Source organism: Adelges cooleyi, unplaced genomic scaffold (assembly GCF_023614345.1).
Source record: "Adelges cooleyi isolate 19-005CV unplaced genomic scaffold, UGA_ACOO_1.1 ACOO_flye_CR_arks_rails_tigmint_CR_PRNA_543, whole genome shotgun sequence".
In the NCBI taxonomy this organism is placed as follows: Eukaryota; Metazoa; Arthropoda; class Insecta; order Hemiptera; family Adelgidae; genus Adelges; species Adelges cooleyi.
The window spans coordinates 10,812-24,959 of NW_026096234.1; the positions used below are offsets into that span (position 1 = coordinate 10,812).

At 30.3% G+C, this 14,148-nt stretch overlaps 1 protein-coding gene across 1 annotated transcript; it reads right to left on the bottom strand.

Moving 5' to 3' along the window:
- Window positions 1-2,543, bottom strand: LOC126842528 (uncharacterized). The gene is made up of 9 exons (XM_050579540.1): window positions 2,535-2,543; window positions 2,339-2,489; window positions 2,090-2,166; window positions 1,815-2,013; window positions 1,693-1,751; window positions 1,352-1,511; window positions 833-897; window positions 391-565; window positions 1-113 (listed from the first exon to the last, which is right to left on the bottom strand). The coding sequence occupies exons 1-9, from the start codon at window positions 2,541-2,543 to the stop codon at window positions 1-3; spliced, it is 1,008 nt and encodes a 335-aa protein (XP_050435497.1).
- Between the last annotated feature and the right edge of the window lie 11,605 nt (window positions 2,544-14,148).

Genomic DNA, 14,148 nt, shown 5'->3' on the forward strand with positions numbered 1-14,148 from the left:
TTAAAAATTATTCCTCATATAATGATTGTTAAACTTTTCATCGTAATCATTCAACTTCACTTTCTCTTTAAACAGCGCCATGATGAACTCCAATATGTCCATGTGTTCGTCTTCTAAAAGTTACAAGATTTTTAATTAAGAATTTTATTTAATTATGTCTATAGATCTACTTCGATATATTAACCACTATAATATCAAATTTATTATGGAAACTATTCCGACAATACTCAGATGATAATGGCGGTTTCTCGAGATTTATTTTGTTAATTCTAACTGTAAAAAAATCTTCTCAAGGAAAACAGCATTGATCCTACTCTTTTCTCGTCCTCGCTATGTAAGATATTTAAAATAATTTAACTATTTTTGGTAATACAATAGTTTGCTATTTACCATTGGTATCGTATTTCTTCATGAAAGAGTCAATGTTCTCTTTTTTGTTCGGGGTAAACACGTCGGTCATTTTTTTAACTTCTCCCTTAGTGAGTAGACCATCTTTGTCGTCATCCAGCTTAGTGAAATCCGATAAGACATATTTAACCGAAGAGGTAGAATATACGGTTCCAACCTAAAGAATCAACAAAAGAATTCATATAGTACCTCTCGAGGTTATGTAGTCCGCAGGAGAACGCTCCCACTAGTTATTTGCAGTGTGATCATATGGGTTGCGCGAATAGAATATACTCTAAGGGCTGTAATAGAATTGAGTAAACCGAATTTCCATAGAAAAATTGAAGATCAATTTCTTAACCTACGCTCCTTTAATAAATGGGTGGGGGCGTCCTTATATACCTAAGCATAAACAACGCAATCCTAATACAATTATTAATATTACTTTTTCCTCGAGGCTGTATTCTGCTGTAACAACCAACAGCTCTTGCATCTCCAAATGCGGATTTCCTACAATCAAAATATTGAATAAATTGTTTGTTGTATACAAAAATATATTCATCGAATTATAGTTGAGACACAGTTTTAAGTAAACAATATAAAAATGAAATACATCTCAATTGAGCTACAATTATTTCATATATAATAAATAAATGATTACGAATGAAAACATCATTTAAAACTGTATAAAAAAAGACATAATTTGTTTATCTATTATTTTTACATATTATTAATTCATACTATCTCAATTAATTTAAAAAATCGCATTTTACGAATAATGTTGATAACAAGTAGTCTAACAACAAGTGTTGATTAATTGTATTATAAAAATTCAAATAACAAAAATATAGTGAAATAAAAGATAATTATTTACTTATGCTTCATATAGAAAAAACTTATTTCGCCAACACTGTACAGAATGATAATAATAAAAAACGAAATAATATCAAAAATGTATTCTTACTCTTGGAACCAAAAGCCAATTGGCCTTCGTAGTCTTTTTTAACTATAGATATCTTTTTGAAAAGTTCCATTATTCCGACAGGGTTAATGTGACCATCAATTGTCTTATCATTATGTAACGTCATCAGGTCCTCAACCTGCTTCCGGTTTACACCTGTGCCCTAAGTGCAAGTATAAAAATCATATAAATATTAAATATAGTAATGGTATTTGACTTTTTTTTTAAAGCAAAAATGCGCTAAAATGTACAATTTTACTTTGACATGTTTAATATAATGTAAATTATGAATATTAAAATAATGTGTTTTTTATCAAGCCTTTAACGACACCATAAATCCTTACTCGGTTCGGTTTTACTGCCCATATGCGGTCTAAGAACTCCAATGCGTTAATTTGTTTAGCTTAAAAATAAAATAAAATTATTAACTCTGGCAACATAATAAATCGCATAATGAACTCAATACTTTTTTCTTTCAATACAATTAGTATGCATTGTTCAGCTGGGCGATAACTGATACTATTATTCCATACGGCTAGATCTAAAGCGACAATGACTTTTTTCACATCATCGAGGTCAAGTAGACCTTTGCGATCACCCTTTAGGTCGTATTCTCTGAATATACCCACGTGAAGTCTTACTTCGAAGGACGACATACTTATTTTCTATGTAAAAGGCGTGTATAGAAATAAGAAAATCAGATTAGTTTGAAAATTTTCTACGTTTTTTTCGCGTTATTACCTTAATGTTGTCAGTGTTTTTATCGTTGTTGGCAAGATATACCACAAGATCTTGTAATTTTCGGGCGTTAGATTCACCTATAATTAAAATTTAAAAAATTATAAACAATTTCCAATAAACCTAGCTAAGACGAGTGAGTTAAGTGGAAAATTTGTTAAATACTGAAAAACAGAAAAATATTTTTTACAGACAATTTTTTTTTAAGTAACTTTTGATTAATAACATGTTTAATAAAATATACTTCATCACCTTCTTTGTAGTCAAAATCTGACATATTAGCTATGCCAAAACTTTCTCCAATCTCTTCGATATCATCCTTGGAGATGTTGTGCATACCGTTATTGTATTTATTGTATAAATCACCTATCTCTGTGAGTTGATCCCCGTTGAGTCCAACGCTCTATGAAATATCACAAGTACAAATATAATAATTCATACAACTAACTATCGACATTTTATTTAATGCGGTTTTACCTGTGTCACGGTTAGGTTAGGTATTAGGTATTAGGAATTTTTAAATCTGAAAGTGATAAAATCACTTTCGAAAAAACGCTTCGATGCAAATCGGGAGTTAGTATTTTCAAGGCAGTACAATCTAAACCAAGCACAGTGTAAGCTAGGAAAGTTAGAAAGTAATAAATTGAATCGGCCATTTCAAAAACGACTTAGGTCACCGATTTTTCAAAACTGTCTTTTTATCAAATGTAATATTTATATACTTAGTTACGTATTCTGTGTGAAAACTCAATTTGTCAGACTCATATTTAATACAAATGTTGAGTACAAGAAATTTGAATCACTGCAAAATATATTTATGAAGTTTCTTGTGGCTAGTGTAATATTTCAAATTTGTGACTTGTGTCGTTTTTGAAACGACCGATAAAATTACAAAATAGTAGCATCAAAGCGTTTATTTGAAAGTGATTTTATCCAAGAGACCTAGTACAGTAGAATCTATATTCTAATATATTTTCCATTATGCCTATGCATAATGGAATCAAAGCAACGAGGCGACGGAGTGGTCACAGGTCTACAGAAATTATTACAAATAAAAGTGATAAAATGAAATAAAATCACTTTCAAATAAACGCTTTGATGCTTCTATTTTGTAATTTTATCGGTCATTTCAAAAACGACACAAGTCACAAATTTGAAATATTACACTAGCCACAAGAAACTTCATAAATATATTTTGCAGTGATTCAAATTTCTTGTACTGGCTATAGGCCAGTAAAAGTTCTAACTTAAAAACTCGTACGGTTTTTTTTTTGTTTTTTCAACTTTCGTCTGTGAAGAATTAAACTTTTCAACTTCAAAATATTGGTAGATAGTTGTTCGTTTTATTTTATTTTTCACATTATATACTTAGAGTTGTTTTCGACGCAGCGTTACGGTTGTACAAACCGTGTAAACCCGCAAAAAAATACTGCAAATTTACTTATGTGAAGTACAATAACAACTTATTGTTTTATTTCTATACAGGGTATTTTATTTTAGGTAAGACACTCAGTTTCTCGGGAAATATTGAATTTTGGTATATTGGGATGTTTAAATGACATGCTGAACAGTAGGGTGTAATGAAAAAAGGCAATTTTTGAAAACGTTTTCGTAATACCTTACAAAACTAGCGTCTTGGTGTAAATAAACCTAAAGTAAAAAAGAAAAAAAAATTTTAAAAATATTTCCCCCACCCCAAGACAAAAAACCAATATTTAACAAAATTATTTAGATTTTTTAACATAACTCAAAAAGTTTCAATACTAAAAAAAATTTAAAACTATTATTTTGTAGAGAACTATATTCTGCATATCATACGTGAACAATTTTATTTTTTTTTAATCGCCAAAAATAAAATTTAAAATTTAAAAACATGCAAAAACAATTTTTTTAAACTTTTTTAAGTGAATAATATAGTTTCTTTGAAATTGTAGGTTTTCGACGCTCTAGACTAGTTTATTTCACACCAAAATCAGATTTGAAAAAAATATATACATGTAAAACAACCATAAACAAAAAAGCCGGATTATGAAAAATTCTGAATAATGATTTCTCAGAATCACGAAATAGTAGTTTATAATAATATAACTACTTGTTTTTTTGGACGACTGATTTATCGATTGATTGTCAGGGAAGGGACTCAATGGGTTTGCATACATATCACAGGAATATATGTTTAGCCAGTATTTTCGGTATATTAACTTTCACTATGAACAAGATGTGTGCAAAAACTCGATTGAGTTTTAATCGAATTCCCAATAGTCTACAACAACTAACTAGAAATGTATTTGATATGCTTTGATATATGTATTTTTTTTTCAAATCTGACTTTGGTGTGAAATAAACTAGTCTAGAACGTAAAAAACTATTTTTTCAAAAAAACTTTATTATTCACTTTAAAAATTTAATCAAAGTTAAAAAATTGTAATTGCATGTTTTTTAATTTTATTTTTGGCGATTAAAAAAAAATTAAAAAAATATAACTGTTCACGTATAATATGCAGAATATAGTTCCCTACAAAATAATAGTTTTTAATTTTTTTAAGTATTGAAACTTTTTGAGTTATGTTAGAAGGTCTAAATAATTTTGCTGAATATTGGTTTTTTGACTTGGGGCGGGGGAAATATGTTTTAAACATTTTTTTTTTTTTTTACTTTAGGTATATATTCACCAAGACGCTAGTTTTGTAAGGTATTACGAAAACGATTTCGAAAATTGCCCTTTTTCACTACACCCTACTAAAGAACAACCCCACAAAAATACTTACTTCGCAGGATGATAACTTAGTTTCTATGTAAAAGACGTGTGTGGAGTTAAAAAAATCAAATTTTAAATATTTAAATATGTTTTACCTGTGTCGCGGTCACGAAGTACAGCACGTAAAGGGTAACAGCAATTTTGAAATACATAATGATTTTTTTTTCAAACACTTTATCGAACCGGAGGGAAGTCTTCGGTACTAAAGTCGGATGAACAGTGAAATTCGATTCGCTTCAGGGTGTCTACATTAAGGTGCGTTTGACAAAAACAACATCACTATAGGAATGCAAAATATTGGTAGATAGTCGTTTTTCGATACATTTTATTTACAGAGTATATTTACTTAGAGTTGTTTTCGACTCCTCAGTACGATTGTAAAAACAACGAAAAACAGGCAAATACTGCATATTTACTTATGTGAAAAACACTCAGATTCTCGGGAAATATTTATCATACTTTTAACGCAATTTTCCCCAACGATTTTTTAAAATATTTATTTAATCATTTTATGAAATAACAAAAACAAATTGAACAATCATATCTTGTTTTAATTATCAATATGGATTAATATCGTCTGTATTCATTAAATTAAAATATATGTGTGAAATTGTACAGCTTTGAAAAATATCATAAAATATCAAATTTAAAACTGATTACCCATAATTATAGCATAAAAATGCCTTATTTAAATCGTTTATTCTAACAATGTAGATAATATCAATACAAACCACTGTCGAAAATTATTTAAAAAATTAATACAATTATTAAGGGGTTTTTTTTTACTCATGCGTTTTCGTCGAAACATGACAAATCTATACTCCGCAATGACCAAATTTTTATCTTCTACTTCAACATTTCAACCACCATCACATCATACTAAAATACTTGTGAAAACATTAACAATCTTTTTCGTCGATACTTTGCATGATTATAAAAGCACTACTTGCCCGTCTCGTCGAAATCGTGAAAATAGTCTACATAGAAAAATATTTTTACCGCACACCTAAAATATTAAGTCGAACGATCATAGAAAACCACTAAGGAGCTATCTCAATAATAATCGCATATCTTCTAAACTAGTGGACAAATTTCCTACACGAATCCAGATGAAGATGTAATGTTTTTTTTTTTATAACAAGATAGAATATATTTTTTATTTAACAATCTTTAGTCTGCCAAGGTAAAATTTAATATCTACATAAAACATGTAGATGAAAATGGCGCATTCTCGAGGTTTATTTTATTAATTCTAACTGTAAAATTATCTACTAACATACAACCGCATTGGTCCTACTCTATGCTCGTCTACAATATGATAGTTATTTTTAAAAAATGAAGCAGATTTCGTTAACACTATAATTTGCAATATTACTATTGGTATCACATGCTATCATGAAAGGTTCAACGATTTCTTCTTTACTCAAGGTAGACACATAACGGTACGCAATTCCTATAACATCATCGTTACTGAGTAGACCATCTTTATCTTGGTTAGAGAAATCCTATAAAACGTATCTAACTGAAGAGGTAGAATACAGGGTGACCCAACTAGCGCGAGACTCTTATTTCTTGGAAAATATTTATATTTTGAAAAAAAAAAGTTCCTTATCATTATGGTTCATAGTTTACTTTATTTTTCAGTATTTAGAATATTTTTACCTTCAACCCTTAAATGTGAAACAATTATCGCATTTAGTTTTAGCTTCGATGAAGAGCGGCGAAGCTAATTGTGGGCTTTATTTTTATCCGTATACACTGTAACTTTTTTAATACTGAACCAATTCCTTTGAGTAGCAGCTCTATAACTCTCTAACTTGACTTAAAGTTTACACAAATTTATATTTTTTTTTTTTTACTTTAGTTTTTGTGGTTGAGTGAAATTGAAAACTGATATTAAATTCGTAATCACCGACCTCAAAAACATATAATTTGACCAATTTGGAAGCCTTTTACATAAAAATCCAGAAAAATGTTTTAGCTTCGATGCAGAGCGGCGAAGGTGTTGGTTTTACTCTGATAAGGGCTTTTTTTTTATCTGTATACAGTATACACTGTAACTTTTTAACACTGGACCAACTACAAACATGGTGTACCAGATGTGAGAAACGAACAGACGCTAATAACTGTCGGCTGGTAACATCGACCCGTGTTAGGTTAGGTTAGAGCCCAACGGTCGGTATCATAATATTGTGTTTACTACTAGTAAGGAGGTTGTAAACGAGTTGATTCGGATGACCATTGAGTTTAGAGTGGAACCTTGCATAGCCATAATCTGGCAGTTTAGTGAACTGTTTTGGCGTTTAAGTATGAACAATTACTTCGGTTAACGCAAACGCGACTACGGCTCATTTAAATTATATTATAATCTTCAAGGTCCAATCAAATTCTATTTTACTAAAAAACAACAAATATATTAACATAAATGTCTAAATTTATTATTCATACATGTTGCTGTAAGATATTGCAAAATCACTCTCCCCCCCCCCCGAAATTCCTCTTACCGATGGGGGAAAAACCTTGACCTTGACCTTGAAATAACATTGTAATACAAAAAAAAAATAACCAAAAACTGTTCACGTAAGTTGTTTTTTTTTATTATTCTAGATAATCGTCAATAAGTCGGGTTGGCCATGAATTTCTTAAGCCCTTGTGAATTTGTCGATTCGTTTATTTCAATTTATGTAAACAGTGGAAATGGGAACGCACATCGAACAACCCAAGTGTTTTTTTTTTCTATAGTAAAAAAATTGTGTTTTCGAGTTAATGCTTAGGCGAGAATTCGATAAATTCCACAGAAAATCGTACATATAAATCTTTATTTACTTTTGCGCTCGGTGTAACTTTTGAAACACATGGGCCAATGTGCAGAATTATACAAAATCCTCACTCTTTAACAATTATTAAAATAATTTATGCACCTATGCAATGGTCATATTATTAATGACTTATTGGTTTGTATTAGTCTTAAACGAAACCCCTAATTTGTTGAAAATTGTCCACCATCTTTTATGGTCTCTTCCGTTTTAAATATTTTCAAATTGAGCGGAACACGAATCAGCAATGAGTATTTTTAAAATTGATAAAAAAAAATGTATTGAACTCAAACCGAATGTTTTCGTCGTGGTTTAAAGATGGAATGAGTACGCTTTAGAATAATTGCAATTTTGTAGTATTTGTTTTTTGAAAACATTTTTGGTTATCAGATTTTACAGTATTATAAAAATACTAAACACTAACCTTTTTTTTTTATTATTTTCCATAAGCCTATCAACTTTTAAAAACTCAAATAGTAGTTTGTGTACATATTTAATTTACAATTTAAACTGAGAATTATTTGCTGAATAGCATACCGGTCGAAAACCAGTTTTGGCTAATTACTTTGGGAGTTATTAAACATTAAAATTTAGGACGGCAGGAAGGATGGAGTGAAATATTATTTTTTCTACTGGCACTACGCTCCTGTAAAAATACTGAGCTGTGAAAAAAAAAATGGAAAAGTTAAATGTTTAGTAATAGTTTTATAATATTGTAAAATAACACCAACTTAAGTGTCTCCAATTATTATAAAAGCTACAAAAATGCTGTTATTTTAAGAGAAAACTAAACTCCTGTCCTTAATGAATTAATCACATTTCTAGTGTATTTTGATTTATCGAAAATAGTAGAATAACATGTTTTTGTAATATACTCGAAGGTACACGTGTATTGATATTGAGTGTTTGCTTTACAACGATTTATCATTTTGTTTTCTTTATCGATGTGCAAAATTTAGTCATAAAAAACGAATTTAGCAAAATAACAACCGGAAAGGCTTCTTAAGGGTCTAAAAAGTTCTTTTAGTTTCTGGTGTGCAAATTGTAAAATTCATTATCCACATTTCTTTTTTTTTATGTAATGGTATATCATATCAAAATTGTCTTAATCATAATTTAATAGGTAGATGAAAAAAAAGGTTAAGGGAACAAATGCCCTCATGTCCGGCCAGACGTGAATTAACGTTTAACCCAACCAACGTTTCTGTAATAAATTTCATGGTTTTTTTGGTTTAAAAAAATATAATACTGCTACAGTTTTTTTATACTTAAGCATAATAAATCAAGACTGTCTCATTTCGATTTGAGGCGTTTTAACTTTCAACTTGATAATAATTCTTAACCAGATGACACTGGTGAAGTAATAACAAACTGCTACATTTTGTCTTGTAGCAATATATTAATAATCTAAAAATAAAAAGCAAAATTGCCACATTTCTCATTACGGCTTATAAAATATTTAAAATGATAAACTGGCACAACAAACAAATTTGGCAGTTTGGTTTGTTAAAACCTATTGCTAAATAGCCGTAACATCAAATTGTGGTGTCTGGCTGAGAAGTAAACTGAGTTGCACTGTGAATAGTCAAGTTTTGACAAATTAAAAAAAAAGTTGTCTTTCCTTAGAATTTAGGGGGGAATTTCGTTTTATGGTTTTAAGTTTGTAGATTGCAATGAGTAAGGGTCAACAGCTGTTATCTGAAATATATTTGCATTATGATGTAGGTTTTTTTTGTGTCTGTATATGCATTGTAACTTTTTTCATACTAGATCAATTCCTTGGAGTAGCAACTCTGTAAATCGCAAATGTTATCTAGTTGGCACCTTTAAGGGAGTTATTGAAAAAGTTCACTTCTTTACAGTTAAAATTTTAAAAAATACCATACTAGTTTTTAAGTTTCAACTTTTACTGGCTATAATTTCGAGAAAAATGGTCGAATCGAGTTGAAATTTCTAGAGAGTAACATTTACTTGAGATTTAAATTCAAGTTAGACCCATTTCCCACCCCTTTGCGGCTGGATGCAAGTTGTTTTTTGGGTTTTTAGTACCCTTTAGTTGAAAATTTGTCTGGAGTTAGAACTCTTATGTACACATAACATGTTAGATCTTAAAAAAAAAAAAAATTATCGAATCATTCCAATATTTTTATGGATACCCCTTGGAGTGGCACCAGTGAGTTTTGAGTGCTCAAGTACCAGTTTAAGGTTTTAATTAATTTTTTTAAAAGTGAATTTATCACATTCAATCGGCTCGGCCCAACTCTAGTCCCAACCCAAATTGTAATGGATTTTTCCTTTTGGAATATCCGTCGATAGCCATACTTAAGTTTAGTATATCCGATTCGATAACATTTTCAAGTTTAGACGATTTGCTATGACCTTCGAATTTTCGAAGTAAAAAGTAACACTAAGATGTGCACAAAAAATAAAAGAGAGAAATTCGAACATTGACAATTTTATATATTGTTTTTGTCGTTGGATCGACGTATTTTTCTGCTTAAAATGTATGGAAATTTATCGATGGCAAAAATAACGACTAAAAAATTCTCATGTATGTTTTTCGAAAATATTTTCGATTTCTTATAACCTTAGCATTTTCTATTTATAAAGTTTCATCAACAAAATCGCACAAGGAAAACTCCAAGGAAAATTCAACAACCCTCCCTCCTCCTGGGAAAAAGGCTGAAAGTTTTAAAAAATTTGGTTGGCGCAATTTTAAAACTAAACAACTACCAAGTCAAACTAATTCCAAATTTGTGTGGAATTCAAACCGTTTCCAATAGAATTTTTTTCTTTATTTCGCTTTTTGAAACAAAGTTGTAGGGATTTTCTTAAAATGAACAAAAATTGACATTGTTAATTTTTCCCCGCAGCCCTTCATATGAATATCGTAAAAAGGCGTTTACATAGTATGTTCTTTTCCGAATTCCAGCAAGTATAATAAGAATTCCAACCATTGCACCAACCACTTGCCTAACCCATCCGGTTGTTTTAGCTTCGATGCAAAGCGAGAAGGTATTGGTTTTACTCTGATGTGGGCTTTTTTTTTCGCTGTATACACTGTAACTTTTTTAATACTAGACCAATTCCTTTGAATAGCAACTCTATAAATCACAAATTTTGTCTAGTTTGTACTTTGGGGGGGTAAAAGTTGAAAAAGTTTAAGTCTTCACAGACGAAAGTTGAAAAAACAAAAAAAAAACCGTACGAGTTTTTAAGTTAGAACTTTTACTGGCTATAGTATCGAGAAAAAGAGTCGGATCGAGTTGAAATGTATAAGAAATATTTATTTGTTATGCCCGCGCACGTCAGTTTTGTCAAATTCAAAATATACCCATTTCCCGCCCCCCTAGGGGGGGTACAAGTTTTTTTGTTTTTCGGGGTTTTTAGCCGTAATTTTAAAACTTTTGGGTTGAAAATTTGCCAGTAGTTGAAACTCATATGTATCCATAACATATGTGGCGGGTGAAAAATTCGGCACTACAGTTTTTTTTTAATTGCCGGAAAACCGTGTTTTCGCACATTGCGTATATTTTAACAAAAACACCTAAAATCTTTAAAAAAAAATTATCAAATCATTAAAAACATTTTTATGTATATCCATGCAGAATGATACTATTAAGTTTTGTGCCCAATTACCACTTTTGACTTAAAGTTTACACAAATTCAACTTTTTTTTTTTTTTACTTAAGTTCTTTCCGGATGATTAAAATTGAGAACTGATATTAAATTCGTAATCACCGACCCAAAAAACATATAATTTGACCACTTTTGATGTCTTTTACACAAAAATCCAGAAAAATGTTTTAGCTTCGATGCAAAGCGAGAAGGTATTGGTTTTACTCTGATGTGGGCTTTTTTTTTCGCTGTATACACTGTAACTTTTTTAATACTAGACCAATTCCTTTGAATAGCAACTCTATAAATCACAAATTTTGTCTAGTTTGTACTTTGGGGGGGTAAAAGTTGAAAAAGTTTAAGTCTTCACAGACGAAAGTTGAAAAAACAAAAAAAAAACCGTACGAGTTTTTAAGTTAGAACTTTTACTGGCTATAGTATCGAGAAAAAGAGTCGGATCGAGTTGAAATGTATAAGAAATATTTATTTGTTATGCCCGCGCACGTCAGTTTTGTCAAATTCAAAATATACCCATTTCCCGCCCCCCTAGGGGGGGTACAAGTTTTTTTGTTTTTCGGGGTTTTTAGCCGTAATTTTAAAACTTTTGGGTTGAAAATTTGCCAGTAGTTGAAACTCATATGTATCCATAACATATGTGGCGGGTGAAAAATTCGGCACTACAGTTTTTTTTTAATTGCCGGAAAACCGTGTTTTCGCACATTGCGTATATTTTAACAAAAACACCTAAAATCTTTAAAAAAAAATTATCAAATCATTAAAAACATTTTTATGTATATCCATGCAGAATGATACTATTAAGTTTTGTGCCCAATTACCACTTTTGACTTAAAGTTTATACAAATTCAACTTTTTTTTTTTTTTTTTTTTTAACTAAAAACCCAGTGTACCAGATGTGAGAAACGAACAGACACTAAAAACTATCAGTTGGTAACGTCTATCCGTGTTAGATTAGTTTAGGGCCCAATGATCGGTATCATAATATTGTGTTTATTACATGATATCACAGGCGACTAAATCGTGTAACTGATTATAGTAGACACTCGATTTATTGGGAAAAAAACCTGTCCGTGTACTTATTAAGACACTTAATGATGCTGTTACGACAAAACCACTGTCGTTATCTCTTTATTTTACAGCCTGCGTTATATAACCTTACCGAAGGTTAACTATGAGTATTTAATGTCCAACTACCTGCAAATAATGAAGAGGACTGTTGTTTTTTGGATTCAGATTAAGTGTTGGTTTTTATGCAGTATACCGACTCAAAATGTTTTTTTTATTACACAATTTTTTTAAAGGAAAACTAATGTTTTGTATATTGTTATACTGTTATTAATTTAAAGAGATTCACGCTTGATTGTTTAAATTGTCTAATATTAGATAATCTGCTTCGTGCTAATTTTATTTTTTTAGTTTATCAACGTGTAGCTCTAATTTTGTAAAAAATATTTCATTATTTTATTAGTATGTACTATTACTATTAAGATAAATTTTAATAATAATTAAGTCATAAATGATAATACTTTATTTTATGACTAGATCAAATCTCGTGAACATTTAACATCATGATACTGCTCCTATGCTATTATTAAAAAAACACAATTTTTAAAATCTCCATTTAAGGTTATTGTTAAATAACAGGCAACAGCCGACTGCTAGTGGCTAAACACGTTAGTAATATTTAATTAATAAGTAATAAATGTAGGTAAAATTTATTGTTTTCTCCATCACAGTACCTGTATACGATTTATTTTAATTTAAATGTAAGAAAATCGATTTTTCTTTAGAAAATAACAAGAAATTAATATACAGGATGAGGCAGTAAAACGGCGATTTTCTAATGTATTTAAATGGTAAAACCCGTTTCACTAACCCACCCTTTACATTTTAAGGATCTATGAAAAGGTTTTTTTAGTTGCATTTTATTTTGTACATTGTCAATCTAGTAAAATAGAAGTATAATATAGCTTTGAAATAATATAATCTGTGAAGTATAAATAGTTTGTGTGAGATTGCTATAATGGAAGTATATAATACATAAATATTAATTTTATTGAGAATAAGTGATTATAATTTAAACTATGGAGTACAAACGATTGAAACATGAATCGTCGACCATTCCAACAAAATATAACAAGACATTGTATTTGTGTTATTTGGTCCACTAAGTTTTTGCAAAAAAAAAAAAAAAACCAGTACAGTGGGGTCGGTGCATAGTGGGGACGGAGCATAGTTGGGTCGGGGCATAGTGGTGACGGGGAGGTCACAGGTTTACAGGAATTTTTAAATCTGAAAGTGATAAAATCACTTTCGAAAAAACGCTTCGATGCAAATCGGTAGTTAGTATTTTCAAGCCAGTACAGTCCAAACCAAGCACAGTATAAACCAGCAAAGTTAGAAAGTTTTAAATGAAGGTTCTGTATTTACAAATGAGCATCAAAGCGTTTATTTGAAAGCGATTTTATTCAATTTTATCACTTTTATTTATAATAATTCTTGTAGACCTGTGACCTCTCCGTTTCCTCATTGCTTTGATTACATTATGCCAATACTCTACTGCACTAGTCCTCTCGGATAAAATCACTTTCAAATTAACGCTTTGATGCTCATTTGTAAATACAGAACCTTCATTTAAAACTTTCTAACTTTGCTGGTTTATACTGTGCTTGGTTTGGACTGTACTGGCTTGAAAATACTAACTACCGATTTGCATCGAAGCGTTTTTTCGAAAGTGATTTTATCACTTTCAGATTTAAAAATTCCTGTAAACCTGTGACCTCCCCGTCACCACTATGCCCCGACCCAACTATGCTCCGTCCCCACTATGCACCGACCCCACTGTACTGGTT

What these genes read in the sequence shown, in the direction of transcription:
- LOC126842528 (XM_050579540.1), bottom strand. An exon ending in AGATTTTGACTACAAAGAAG is followed by an intron (nt 2,167 to 2,338) that starts GTGATGAAGTAT and finishes TTTTAATTATAG; the next exon opens with GTGAATCTAACGCCCGAAAA. An exon ending in GAAGAAATACGATACCAATG is followed by an intron (nt 114 to 390) that starts GTAAATAGCAAA and finishes TGTAACTTTTAG; the next exon opens with AAGACGAACACATGGACATA.